General features: G+C 47.7%; 1 protein-coding gene across 1 annotated transcript in view; it reads left to right on the top strand.

Annotated features, from left to right (window-relative positions):
- The first annotated feature begins 11,785 nt into the window (after positions 1-11,785).
- The window catches only part of Boll (boule homolog, RNA binding protein), a 69,394-nt gene continuing 66,441 nt past the window's right edge, over positions 11,786-14,738 (top strand). The window contains exon 1 of the mRNA XM_038315461.1: positions 11,786-11,806. Coding sequence (XP_038171389.1) covers positions 11,786-11,806 — 21 coding nt within the window. The remainder of the gene's footprint in view (positions 11,807-14,738) is intronic.

Raw genomic sequence — 14,738 nt, 5'->3', positions numbered from 1 at the left:
GGCCAAGCACGTTTCGGAAGCTCCAGGCGAGACAGCTCGACCGACACCGGTGTCCAGCCCCCGGCAGGGGTGCGCTCAGGCACCGGGAAAAAGCCCCGCCGGACTTTGTCTCAGCGCCCGACGGCGGCTGCAGCGATCGCCGCAACTTTGTGGAGAGGAGACATCGCTGGGGCAGAGGCGTCCTCGGGCTGTGGTCCAGGAGGTCAGCGGGCCGGCGCGGGCCGGCGGCGGGGGGCGGGGAGAAGATGCGAGCGGGAGGGAGAAGCAGGCTGAAAAGCAGCGGGAGGTACCGGAGACGTGATGCAAACGCCCTCTCGGCGCAGACAAAAGGCGCCGGGCGCCGAGCCAGGAGCCTCCCGAACCGGGACGCGTGCGGCCGGAGCGATGACTGCGGACGGGCCACCCGCCACCTGCCCGCCGACCGCGGCGCGGCGGCCCCAGGAAGTGCGGCGGTGGCCTCCACTCCGCTCGCCTGTGACAGGGAGGGAAAGACTTGTTTTGACAGCCCGCGGGGATTGGCAGGCGTCTGAGCCTCTCAGGAGCCGAGGCTCGCCGGGGGGGTTCGGCCCGACCAATCCGCACCGCGGAGGGGTGTGCCCGAGCGCGAAGAATGGAATGTGTGCTGGAGCTCCGAGCCCGCCCGGCCCCGGCTCGGGTAAGGGGCGAGGGTGCGCGCGCCAGTGTGCGCTCCCGCAGGCACTCGGAGTACATTTTAGGAAGTTTAGAAACGCTCAAGCAGCCTGGAGGTGCACCCAAAATGGTGAGGGGAGATGGGGGGGGGGAGGGGGGGGGGGGGGGGGGGGGTCCCAGGGAGATGCCGGAGGAAACACTCTGCAAAGCGGCAAATCTGAGCGAGACTGTCAGAGCGTTTGGCGTGGGGGTGACACTTGGCACCGCCAAGGGTGAAATGCAAGCTCTCCTGCCAATCCTTATGCCATGCCCATGCGGAGATAAACTAGGGTTTGCTAGAACCCTGGGGTTTCACAGGAGCCTGGAGGTTCTACGAGCGGTTTCTACGTTCACTCTGAGTAAATATGACAACGAGCTGGATGAAAGAGGCAGGGTGAGAGGAAACAGACCAACCAAAACCCTGGGGACGACCTAAGGAAACACCGAGGTGAGGGAGCCGTACAACTACAAGGTCACTGGCAGGTTCAGTCTCTACCCTAAAACGTTCCTAGCTGACGAGGGTTTAGCCTCGCCTCTGTATCTAATTCTGAATAAATCCATTTTGCCCTTTCCACCAAGAGGAGAGATCATTACATGGAGCAGGGATTCAACTGAATTAACCACACTACGAGCAAACGCCGACAATAGCTTAAGATCCCTAGAGAAATAGAAGACAGCATTTTTATTTAAAAGATTTGGAGCATTGAGGTCTGTATGAAACCCCAGAGCATTAAAAGTATTTCAATTGCTAATTATTTCATAATTCAAGACCGTTCTTCCTTGACTCTGCCAAGAGCACCAAGAAACTCTTCAGCCGTGTAGACCCAGAAATTTGTTAGAATTCTAGCATTTTAACGGGAGAAATGAGCCTTGGGGCTGGTTAGCACGGACGCTGACATTAGCTCTGCTAGCCAGATCCTGCGGCGCCTTTCTTCGCTTTTTTATCTAGCTCGCCTGAGGCTCCAAACAGTCAGAACTGGATGGAGCTCTCGGGGAGATTCATATTTGACATTTACCATGGGCAAGGCTGGGAAGACTTGACTTTTACCTTTTCTTGAATGTCCTAGAGATGAACAGTGAGCTCTGGTTTTAGAAGCAACACCGCCCTCTAGTGAGTGGATGAGAACTACAGCCAAAATAGCAAGTGTCACAACTGCGTTACACAGGAAACTTTCGTTTTGTCCTCAGAGATATAATTGATTTTAGGCTACTATTTTTCTGGTGCTCAGTGATCATTGCATCTGATTTCTGACTTTTACAGCTGTCCTTGCTTCATATTTCCGTATCACGTTAATAAAGTTTCTGTTTGTGACTTGTTTGAAGATGGTGAACGCTGCAGTTATCATCTTCTGATATGAATATTAATTACCAGGAATTCCTTTCCTACATTTGTGCATGCCTTCATATTCATTTTAAGATATTATTAGTATCATCTAACAATAAAGGTCTGTAGCGCACCACGCCCGTCTGCGCTCTATGACCCACCATACAGTTCGTGAGCCGGGCAAGGGGCTGGAGATTTAAACACACAGACACACAGACAGAGACACAGGTCATCCTTGAATTCCCCCAAGAGCGCCCCCTTTATTGTGGCCAGGGGCAGCTTATATAGGGATCCTTAACTGATAGCCACGCCCCAGCCAAACGCACCAGAAACCACTCTCCTGCCATCAGGAACTCCTGAGGGTCTCGTGCTCAGAGCAGCTGCAAGCACTACAAGTTGTTTATAAGAAATTCAGGATCTGGGGGATTCACAGCTCTCAACAAGGTCAGTGGCTTTCAAATAAGGAAAAGCCAGAAAGTACAGCATACGGTTTGCAAAATGTTTTGTCTCGATTTAAAATGTCCAAGTTGGGCTCTCATGCCTTCTCTTCCTTAGCAGTCTTCCCTGTGTCTTCTCTGAACACAAATGCACAGGAACTGATAAAGACTTTCTCTTCTGGAAGGCTCTCTAATCCACTCGACCTTGAGAATTTTGGAATATATGAAGAGAGGGGTTTTTAAGTTCTATCGTCTTCTGCCATAAGCTCAGAAGGTGTCTCGTGCCTACAATCTTACATTAAAAACTCCGTGTGCCTGCCTGCCTCACAGAGGCTACGAAAGTGAGTAAGGGAGACAAAGGTCACAGATTCCTTCAAGGACACTCTCCCAGAGCAGTACAATCTCCCCACAGGTCCCGACTCTTAGGGGCTACCACTCCCAAAAGAGCACAGCTGCAGACCGAACCTTTAATGAATGGGCTCTGAAGGGCATTAAAGATCCAAACCACAGGAAGAATGAAGATGGTGTTGCTACCAGAGGTGAGGTCCTGGAATTCCCAGTGCAGACCAGGCTGCCCTCAAATTCAGAAAGATCTGCCTGCCTCTGCCTCCTGAGTGCTGGGATTAAGAATGTGTGCCGCCACCACCCAGTGAGTTCAGAATTCTTCATAGAGGATTATCTGGCACATAGGAAATAGTTATCAAAATAACGCTTCCCTCTGTAACTTCTCAGCAATTAGGAAGTCTTGGGTCTTCTCACCAGCTATTTTGTAGGTCCTGAGTTCTGAAGTGACTTCTCTAGATGAGCAGAATCAGTGACCTAGCTGATATCTGACTTTCTTCTGTGAAACAACTTCTCTGTACACTATGAAGAGGTGTCACCTCTGATTGGTTTAATAAAAAGTTGAACAGCCAATAGCAAGACATAATTTTCAGGGAAGAGAGAATGCTGAGGAGAAAGGTGGAGTTGCAAGATTAATCTCCCAGCTGCTGCCTGAGGGCTTGAGCCACCATGAGCTAAGCTCATGTAGTAGTTTAAGATTCTCGCTCCTGCAGACAGAAAAGATTATAGACACACAGTAAAGTGGGTCCAGATGGAAAAAAGTTTTCTAACAGGTTACAGTGTCTCTTAACAATACTTGCGTAAGCTTAAGAAAAAAAGAAAAAGGATACAGTCAAAAAAAATGATTTAAAAATAATGAAGTTGCCGGGCGGTGGTGGCGCACGCCTTTAATCCCAGCACTCGGGAGGCAGAGGCAGGCGGATCTCTGTGAATTCGAGGCCAGCCTGGTCTACAAGAGCTAGTTCCAGGACAGGCTCTAAAAAAAAAAAAAAAAAAAAAAAAAAAAAAAAGCTGCAGAGAAACCCTGTCTCGAAAAACCAAAAAAAAAAAAAAAAAAGAAGTTTTTTTAATGATTCATTTAATTTTGTGTACATTGGTGTTCTGCCTGCATTTATGTCTCTGTGAGGGTGTCAGATTCTCTGGAACTGGAATTACAGACAGTTGTGAACTGTTATGTGGGCGCTAGGAATTGAACCCAGGTCCTCTGGAAGAGCAGCCAATGCTCTTAACCACTGAGCCATCTCTCCAGTACCCAAAAATAATGAAATCTTTAAAGAGAGAAATAAAGTAAATAAAAGAAATAAAGCAGTTGATGTAGAGTAAGAGCTGAAGCAAGCACCATGAACTGAGCCCTTGAGTAAATATGCTCTTAGTAAATCGCTCTCCCAGTGAAGTCTGGCTTGTATGCATGCTGTATGTTGTATACAGTAGATTTACTGTTTATAAGAAATACCTGATAATGTACAGTTCAAAGAATTCTGAAGGTAAGATGTTCTTAAACATAGGGTCTTAAGAAGAAATTGAAATTGTGTATACAGTTATTCAAGCCGTGCTTCTGTAAATGGGTAAAGAATCAGTAATGCTGTGGGGTACAAAATCAACACACAAAAGTCAATAGTATTTATATATACCAACAGCAATCTGTCCTTTAAATATTAAACTCACAATCCTATTTATAATAGCAGAAAAGTAGAAGCAAATTTAAGCAAAAAATATATAAACAGAAAGTTATAAAACAGTGATGAAAGAAATTGAAGATGAAATTAAGGGAAAAGATCCTGTATTCAAGGGTTAGAAGAATTAATACAGTTAATATATTCACACTGCCCAAAGCAATATTCACATTCAAACGGACCACTTTCAAAATAACAATGGAATTTTAAAAAATAGAAAAAACATAGAATTCATATGGAACACACATATACAAGGAAAATTAGCAAATAGCCAAAGCTATTTGAGAGGACAGAGAGAGAGAGAGAGAGAGAGAGAGAGAAAGATCTGTAGGCAATGGTCTCTTGCTTCAAACTACATTACGAAGCTGTATAATCAAAGTATCATGACACTGACTTAAAAACAGACACAAACGACCAATGGGATGGGATAAAAAGACCATAAATCACCTTGCAAGGCTGCAAAGAACACGCAACACTGAAAGGACAGCCCCTTCAATACCCGGTGCTAAGAAAACTGAAGGATGAATTGATCCCTCACACTATGTATAAAATTCAACTAAAATGCCAGGCGGTGGTGGTGCACGCCTTTAATCCCAGCACTCGGGAGGCAGAGGCAGGCGGATCTCTGTGAGTTCGAGACCAGCCTGGGCTACAAGAGCTAGCTCCAGGACAGGCTCCAGAGCTACCGAGAAACCCTATCTCAAAAAAACAAAACAAAAAAAAGTCAGCTAATACTTATTAAAGACTTAAACATAAGACCTGAAACTCTGAGAGTACTAGAAAAAAACAAGGGGGAAACCTCCCATGCCCTTGATCTGGTCAATAATTTATTGGTCATAATCCCAAAACTACAAATTAGGAAAGCAAAAGTTGACAGAAGGGGTTGCACCAAACCAAAAACTTCTGCATTGCCAAGGAAAAAAGAGACAACCTATAAAGTAGGAGAAGATATTTACTTATAACCGATACACCTGATAAGCTAATATCAAAAATATATAAGGAACTCAAGCAACTCAAGAAAAATAACCCAATTAAAATCACAGGGTGTCATAACTTTCAGAATGGTGAGCATCCAAAGGCCGTGGCGCTGAGGCTCGTTCCTAGATTTTCAGGACACTAAGGCAAAGGGGTTGCTTGAACCAGGCTGAGAGAAGCCTAGGCAAAATAGAGAATCCCACAAAGGAGAGAATGAGGAGGGGGAGGGGGAGAGGGACCTAATTTTGAATTGGGGGTGTAGCTCAGTAGGAGAGACTTGCTGAGTAGATGGGAGCCTGTAGATTTGCTCCTCTGTAAGTGGCTGGGATGTTGGGGAATCGGACACTATTGGTGGGCATGTGAATTACTACATACACTTTGGCTACCCGGATGAAAACGCTTTAGAAACTTCCCGGTGTAGCCAAGGAACTGACGTCTGTATCTCTGCAGCACTGCTCGTGACAACAGAGCTCTGAAAGTGTGTGTCAGAGAACACAGAAAGGTGGCCAGATGTGAAAGCATGTGTCAGAGAACACAGAAAGGTGGCCAGATGTGAAAGTGTGTGTCAGAGAACACAGAAAGGTGGCCAGATGTGAAAGCATGTGTCAGAGAACACAGAAAGGTGGCCATAGACACAATATTAGACCACTCAGTCTTGGAGAAACAAGGAAACCGCCCAACCTGTGCCAAAGTAAATGACCCTGCGCAACATTACACTCCCTGGGGTATAACAACACTTCCCCGTGGGATCTGAAAAAAACAGAAACTGAGAAACGTGGGAGCGTGGTGTCACCAGAGGTTGGAGAAAGTAGGCAGGGAGATCTAGTTAGAGCACAAGTTTCGTTGAGACATGAGAAATAAGCGTAGTGATCTATTACATACCCTGATGACCACAGTAATGTACGTTTGGAAACTGCTTTCAAGAAGAATGTTTTGCCATTGAAGAGTAAGAAGGATGAGAAATAAGCATATTGATTAGCATGCTGTAATTATGCTAGGATATCGTCCTCCACAAAGTTATTATTTGTCCATTTTTTAAAAAGCAATCTCTGGCATCTAAGGGGCTAGGAAACTAACAAACAAGCTTAGAATAACCCAGAGCCAGGCCACGAGAGAGTTCGGAGATCGGGAGGTGCCAGGTGAGAGACGATCCATCGTCACAAAAACTGCAAACAGAACAACCATTCTGGAGAAATCGATCAAATTTTACACTTTATCCACTCATTGAGGGGAGACAGGGGAAAATGATTCTCTGGAAATGATAAACTACCCCTCACTCAGTTCAGAAATGTGTCACAGTGAATTAGGACAGCTGCTGCCTCGCCAGGCCTAAACTTCCTTAAGTCCAAAGTTCCTAGTTTCTATCTATAAATAAATAAATAAGCCGATTCTTCTTACAGCTCACAACTAAACATTTTTCTTTGTATATTAAACATATCCTTAAGAAACTTCCAGAAGCTGTTGGTTTCTGATCTCACTTTACCAACAAGGAGTCATAGGCCCGCTGTGAGCCCAGAACTGTCTAATGTCTAAAGTAGAAAAGGCCGAGTGATGGGTTTACGGTACAGTGGGCAGTGGGGCGAGGGGTCACTGGTTAATTCATTACCTTATTGTACAGATACTTCTCGTGTTCCTCCCTTGTGCTTGGCAGCAGGCTCTGCTTCTGCCTCTGTGTGTTTCTCTCTCCTCTCACCCACCCTCATCAGGATCTAGCTCTATAACCCAGGCGGACCTGAACTCCAGCGCCTCCTATCTCCCCACCCCAGTGCTAGGATTGCGGATATTTGCCGCCACATTCAGCTGTACTGTGTCACCGCTTCGAGGCTTCAGAAACTCAAGCCAGGCCCACTGGCCTTCTCCCTTCCTGCTGCCTGAGTATTCAGATGTAGAACTCTCTGCTCCTTCTCAAACTGTGAGTCCGTCCCAAGCCAATGCTTCCTTTCTGTGAGTTTCTGTGGTCACAGTGTCTCTTCGCAGCAATGGAACAGTGACTAAGACAGGAATTAAGACAGTGGGAACTGGACCCAAATGGTCTGTCTTCAAGGTTGGGTTTGGGACGGTGATCAGAATTAGATAATCATCAAGGTGGATGATCACGATTGAATCCAACACACCCACACACACACACACACACACACACACAAACACACACACACACGCTGCCTCTTTCTGTGTGATGCCTGAACCACCTCGGGATTCCTGCAGATTGTCAAAACCAGAAGCAGCATTTGACTTTGGACCTCCAAAACCATGACTCAAAGCAGAACTTTTTTTTTTTTATTTCACTAAATTACCTAATCGGTGTCACTCATTAGCCACAAAAACAGACTAAGACACAAAAGCTATGAAAGGAACAGACTGCTGGAAAAAATGAAAAGCATGTGTATCCAGGAGAACCTGAAACAAATGAGATACTAAGGTTTGTAAACTGCAAAATATACTTGTGTATTTGTGTATGGATGTATGTTGTGTATGTGTGTATGTATGTATACATGTGTGTATGTGTGTATGTATACACGTGTATGTGTGTATGTATACATGTGTGGATGTGTGTATACATGTGTGTATGTGTGTATGTAATGTATACATGTGTGTGTATGTGTGTGTTATATACCTGTGGAACTTGTGGAGGCCAGAATCCAAATTCAGGTGTTTTCCCCAATCATTCTCTACCCTGTTTTCTGAGATAAGTCTCACATGGAGCCTGAAGTTTATAACTTCAACTAATCTGGCTGACCAGCAAGTCCCAGGGATCCTTATGTCCCTCTGTCCCTATTATTGAGAATACAGCACCCACCTGGGTTTTTACGTGAGTTCTGGGGATGCATGCTTAGATTTACATGCTAGAAAGGCAAGCACTCTATGGACTGGGACATCTGTCCAGTTCCCATATACAGTATTATTTATTGCATATTTTATCTTTGTAAATGTCATCTCTAATACCTAAAGTTTATCATGCTTGTTGAGGTGACAAGTACAGTTTCCACTTGAGCTATTTTCTTCTCCTAATTCAACAGTCTGCATCCAGCCACTAACTCTTCTCTTATCAGAGGCAATACATGACAGAGAACATGTTTGGAAATGAGCTCTTCACCTCAGAGCAGCAGGAAAGAACAAGAAGAGTGGGCAGGCTCCCAATAGCCACGTATGGGTACACCCTGATATCTGACTTCCTACAGTGAGGACCCTCTATGGGTACACCCTGATATCTGACTTCCTGCAGTGAGGACCCTCTATGGGTACACCCTGATATCTGACTTCCTGCAGTGAGGACCCTCTATGGGTACACCCCTGATATCTTCCTGCAGTGAGGACCCTCTGTCTAGATTTTCCTTCTCCTCCTGCACTGCCACCAGCTGGGAACCAACTTGCAACACATGAGCTTCGGTGGACAGTCAAGATCCAAACCCTGACAGAACATCTTCCTAAGTTTGGCACTGATTGGGTAACTTCCTAGTTATCTTTAAGAGCTCTGATTTGCGAAGGTCCCCAGAATGAAACTGTAATTCCTTATTTCTAAGGAATAATAGAGATGAATGCACAGTATTGCAAAGGACTCAAGCAGAACTAAGTCTTGGAAGCTGCATCCATCCCTTACTAACAATGAGACGAGCCACTTCTGCCTCTCTAGGACTCCAATTCCAGCTGGAAAGAGACCGTAAGACAAAGAAGGACAGAGCATTGGCTGGCAAGGTAGTTCAGAGGGTGATAGCACTTGTCACCAAGCCAGACAACCTGAGACTGATCATGGGGACTCACACGGTAGAAAGTGAGAACCAACTCCCACAAGTGTTATCTCTTACCTCCGTGTGTGTGTGTGTGTGTGTGTGTGTGTGGTGATGACACACACAAAATGTAATTACTTTTAAATCTTTTAATGAGATTGTAGCAGAAAACCCAGGTAAGGCGGGTACACTCTTGTAACTGCAGCAATCCAGGACTGGAGCAGGAAAACCACCATGAGTTCCAGCCTAGGCTGCAGTTCCAGCCAGATGATCCACACTGTGAAACCCTGTCTGATCAAATTTTATATATGTGTGTCCCAGCATGAGATCCATAAGGTCTGAGAACTCCACATTCTCCCAGAACAGCATGACAGCCTTACGACCTCTCCCAGCCCTGCCACTGTATCCCATGATGCTGTCATCCACATTCCCACAGCGTTTGATCCTAGTTCACGGATCTTTTACTGCCCTTGTTTTTATTGTGAGCATATTTAGACATAATTACTAATTGTACAAATTAGTCTTTTCTCCACTTCTAGTTTATTTGTAGAGATAATGTCCTATGTTACCCAGACTGGTCTCACACTGTGGGCTCAAGAGATGCTCCTGCCTCAGCCTCACAGGTACCTGGGGATACAGACACCAAGCACCATGCCTGGACTCTTCTACATTTAAAGTGCCTTGAGGCTTGATGTTTGAAATTTACCTTCCAGTAGCACATCCCAATATGTGATAAATATAAAAACTCTACATCTGTCTTCTAAATTGGAAAAAAATGTTGTGTTTATTCAATTTTTTTAAGTTGCTTTCTGATTAAAAAGTCAGAGAACCTGAGCAGGTAAGTGTGGTATGGACTCTACACCAACACAGTCCTTGAGACGCAGTCACAGTCCCCGCCAGACCAAACACCTCTGTGACAAGGACAACTTTTTAGAAGACGCAAACTTCAAAACTCCTTTTAGTAAGGGGGGGGGGGGGGGAGATGAGCAGAAAATTAGTATTATCTACTCAACCGGGGATTCTCAAAGGTCAATTCCAGAATATGGACTTAAAAATTTGAATACATTTCTACTTTCCTTTCCCACAAAAACTAAAACCTTTTCCACAGAAACTAAAACTAAAGTTGTATGCAGAAATATATGACAACGTTTAGGATGCTTCATCTGAAATGAACTAAAACTGTTTCCCGACTGATCTTTTAGGTACTTTTTTGATAACTGATCTGTTGACATATTAAAATTGATAATAGTTGCAGCGTATTTTGAGGACAAATTTTACAGTACCGAGTACACAGGTTGCCACAGAACCTGTGTTAAAAACCTGTGTTAAAAGTTAAAAGTTGTAACTTTTAACGCTTGCTGATGCAGACGGCTTAAAGAACTGGGGTTGCAGAATCCTCAGGCTAAATTGGCTATAGCTTTAGACCTTGACCAAAGTACTGATCTGCCTGTTTATTCAGCTGTGAGACAATGATGTATCCGTCGGGAGAATTGGAGAAGTGATCCGGCAGAAACAAAATGAGTTAAGTGGATGGTCGCTTATACTAATGGCAGGCCGTATTATATGAGGTTATCTAACTGGAATTACATACTACTTAACATACAAGACGGGCTCTCTGCAAACTTTTAGAAATGGTACCTGCAAGGCAGTCCTTTAAAGGAGATCCGAAAGCTACGGGGCCAAGTATCACGAGGCTGGTTCCCTCAAGCTCTCGCCTCAGTTTTACTTTTTAATGGTCGGAGAGTGAAGCGGACTGAGGTGAGACAGGGCTTCACTGTGTAGCCCTTAACTGTCCTGGAACTCACTGCATACACCAGGCTGACCCTGAACTCAGAGACACCCCTGCCTCTGCCTCCCGAGTGCTGGAAATAAACATCTGGAGGAAACTCTTCCTGTCCTGGAACCAGCCAAGCCAGCCGTCGGAAGTCCCCGAGGGCCCTGCTGGAGTAGAGGGTTGAGGTGGGCCCTGCAGTGCTAGGAGGGCGACAGCTTGCAGCGGAGCATAGGCCTTGTGAGGGGAGCACATTACTCACGCCGTCCCGCCGTGCGAGCCGCCCCCCACCCCTGACATCCCACGCAGCCCCGGGCAGTCGTCCCCCCCCCCCGCAGTGCCAGCCTTCCCACGCCATCCCACGCCAGCGCACCCAGGCAGTGCGAACCGTACCACGCCGCGCCCCGCATTCCCACGCCGTCCCCCGCAGTGCGAACTGTCTCCCGCCATGCGAGCCATCCCATGCCATCCTACCGTTCCCCGCCGTGCGAGCCGCCCCACGGGCAGTGCGAGGCGTCCCAGGCCGAGCGTCCCAGGGCAGTGCGAGCCGTCCCACGACGAGCACCAGGGCAGTGCGAGCCGCCCCACGCCGAGCGCCCCCGGGCACTGCGAGCCGCCCCACGCCGCCTCAAGCCCAGAGCCCCTCGGGGACCTGCGCACAGCGTCGCCGCCGCCGCCTCCTCCTCCTCCCCTTCCCCCCACCCGCCCCGCCCGTCTCGGAGCCTGCGCCGCTGCAGCCGCCGCCGCCGCCGCCAGGGGGAGCGAGTCCCCGACGGGAGCCGCGCCGGCTCGCTTCCTCCCTCGGAACACGCCTTCCAACTTGACGCTCCCGCGCCTCCCGCTGCCTCTCTGAAGAGCGGACGGGAAAGATGGAGACGGAGTCCCGGGCGGTGAGTGCCGGGGTCGGGAGGGGGTGGGGGGGGGGGGACGGTCCCCGGAAGGTTGTGCTTTGGAGCCGAAACGCTTGCTCTTCGGTTGGGGAGGAAGGCGGTGCGGCCCCCGCGAGGGGACGAGCGGCCGTCGGGGTGTGAGGACCGGGGCGGCCTGGGGTCTGGACGAAGGCGGGCGGGCGGGCGGGCGGGAGAGCAGCGCGGGGAAACGGCCGGCCAGGGACCCGCGGGGAGGCTCGGTCCTCCGTGCCCAACGAGCGGCGCCACTTGCCCGCCCCCCGCAGCGTTTTCCCGCCCAAACGGCGGCGGCCGTCGAGGCTCGCCCTTGCGGGGACACCTTCTCGTTGCCCGCGGTCGGCGGTCGTGCGGCCGTCGACGCTCCGCTCGGGGGAGCCCTGAGCTCGGGAAGGCCGGGGCTACGCGCCCCCCCCCCCCGCCCGCTCCCCCGGGGCAGGCTCGGCCCAGCCCGGGGCCTACCGGGCCCCAGCGCAGCCTGGTAACGTGCCGCCTCGCCCCGCCCCGCCCCGCGCCCAGCCAGCAGCCAATCAGCGGGCGCCCATTGCCGCCTGGTCCCGCCCCACGCCCGGCCGGCAGCCAATCAGCGGGCGCCCAGCGCGTTGTTGGGGGGGGGGAACCCGCGCGAGGCCGCCAGCGCGTGGTCGGTGCCGTTGAGGGTTCCCGCCACCGCTGCTGGCGGGTCTGCCCGGCAAGATTTCTCGCTGGCTGGCCTTCTTTTCCCTCCCGCACTTTGGCGGGGAGGGGGGGGACCCTCGCGTCGGCGCCCCCGTCCACGATGACCTGAGAGAAGCCGAGGAAGGCGTCCATGCGGCCATCGCCCCCAGCTGCTGGCCTCCGAGGGGAAGGAGCACCGAGGCGGTGACGGCGACGGTTAGCCTCCCCCCCACACACACACACACACCCCTTCCTTCTGTCTTTGCAAAAATGGCCCGGCTCTCGGTGAAACCCCAGGGAAGAGTGTCCAAATCGACCCTAAAATGGTCACGCTGGCCACCCGCTGACCCCCCGGGAGCAGCCCCTCCGTCCGTGCTTCCGAACGGTTGACAATGGGAGCTTTCCCGTTAGATCCACCGCTGCTCTCTCAGGAACCTCGAGGTGTCCTCTCCCGGAGCCGTGTGGCCGCGAACAGTGCCGTGGGTTCTAGAATATAACCGGTACTTGGGTCCTTAGCCAGAGGTTGGGCACGCGCTAAGCAGGTTTCTCCTGAAACCGAGATCTAGGCGTTCACACGTTCAACCCTTGCTGTGCGCATCGGTGCCCGCCCCGTTTACACAGTGTCGCGGTGTTTTAAGTGTGTGTGTGTTTAAACTTCCCGCCCTCGTGAGTGTTACAGCATGGTGCCAAGGGACGGATAAATATATTAGAAGGTGGTAAATAATAAAGGGAAAAATGTAAGCAGATGACATTCACAACAGAATAGGAACCTTTAGAACAAGGGACGGAGGTGAATTGGTGGTTTGGTTTTTTTTTTTTTGTTTTTTTTTAATATTTTCCTTTTTCTCGGTGGGTAGCCTCACGTCCCTTCATTCGGGGGCTGCTTTCATCCTCCCCTCGCAGGAAGAATGGAGTATGTCTTGTTGCTTAAACATGAGGACAAACTAGAAGTTTCATTGAACGCCTTTGTTTTTAAAGACTTTGGGAAGACTTTGTTATTATTAACAAGTTCTATACTAAAAATAAAAGGGCAGAGAGACAGGTTTTCTGTATTGAAGCTAAAGATGCTCTCTGGTATAACCATATTTTCTAGAACATCACTGGTACTGTTTACAACTAGAGATTTCCTCTGTTGAAATAGAAATTACTTCTATTGTTTCTATTAGTATTGCATATTGCTATTCATCTCTGTTTCTTTTCCATATTCTAACATAAAATATGTTATATTTGTTATTTTGTACTACTATGATATGATATTCATGAAGACAGGGAATTTGCCTTTATTTTAACTACAGAACATTTAAAATAGTAGTTTTGTTAGCCAATAAAATGGAAAAGGACAAATACAGAAAAGAACAATTCTGTTATCTAAGTTAAAACTTCATTGTGATGTTTCTCGGCGAGTTATGGACTTTAGTATTTTTGAAGGACATAGTATGCCAAATTGTCTCAAACATCTATTTAGTCTTCCCAGAAGGAAAGAAGTAGTTTTTTTAAAAATACGTTTCTTGATTTTTTTTATCTTACATTACAAATCTATTTGATTGCCATTATGGTAATTAGTCTTACATACTAATATTGATATATTAAGCCTTCCAGTTTAGAAGTATGAACATAATGAATATATATATTGAGCTCAATTCTTTGTCATGAAAATGTTAGGTATGTAATTTTTCCATAATGTTTAGATACGTAAATTTTTCACTGATTACCCTGACTGGCCTAGAACTGTGCAAACCAGGCCAGCCTTGAAGTCACAAAAATCTGCCTGGTTCTGCCTCCCAGGTGCAGGGGTTGGAGGTATGCACCACTTCACCCAGCTCGGCATGTAATTTCTTCAAAGATCAGTCACATTTTCAAATAGATACATGCATTTAAAATTTTGATTTTTCAGGCTAAAATTATCCAAGTTTATTAAGTTGCCAAGGCTCCTTATACTGCCCAAATACTACCAAGAACACATGTGTAATTGAGTTGTGTCTGTGAAGTCATTGGAACTAGAAAGAAACTAAACCATGGGTTCTCTCAGGCATTAAGAATTGATTTATACAATGCAGGCTTGAGACTTATAGACAGAATTTAGTGATAAGGGCTTTACCTGGAATGCATATTTTGAGGTAATGGGAAAATTTCTATGACTGCATAAATTGTTATTTAAAAAGTAAAACTGATGAAGAAGAAAAGGCTGTTCAGATTATCCAGGAAACAGCAATGTTTGCCGGTTGTCATGGTTTGGACAGTGTTTTTGTTTTTATCAGTA

The sequence above is a fragment of the Arvicola amphibius genome, chromosome 18 (assembly GCF_903992535.2).
Source record: "Arvicola amphibius chromosome 18, mArvAmp1.2, whole genome shotgun sequence".
Taxonomy (NCBI): domain Eukaryota; kingdom Metazoa; phylum Chordata; class Mammalia; order Rodentia; family Cricetidae; genus Arvicola; species Arvicola amphibius.
This window is presented reverse-complemented; position numbering and strand designations above follow the sequence as displayed.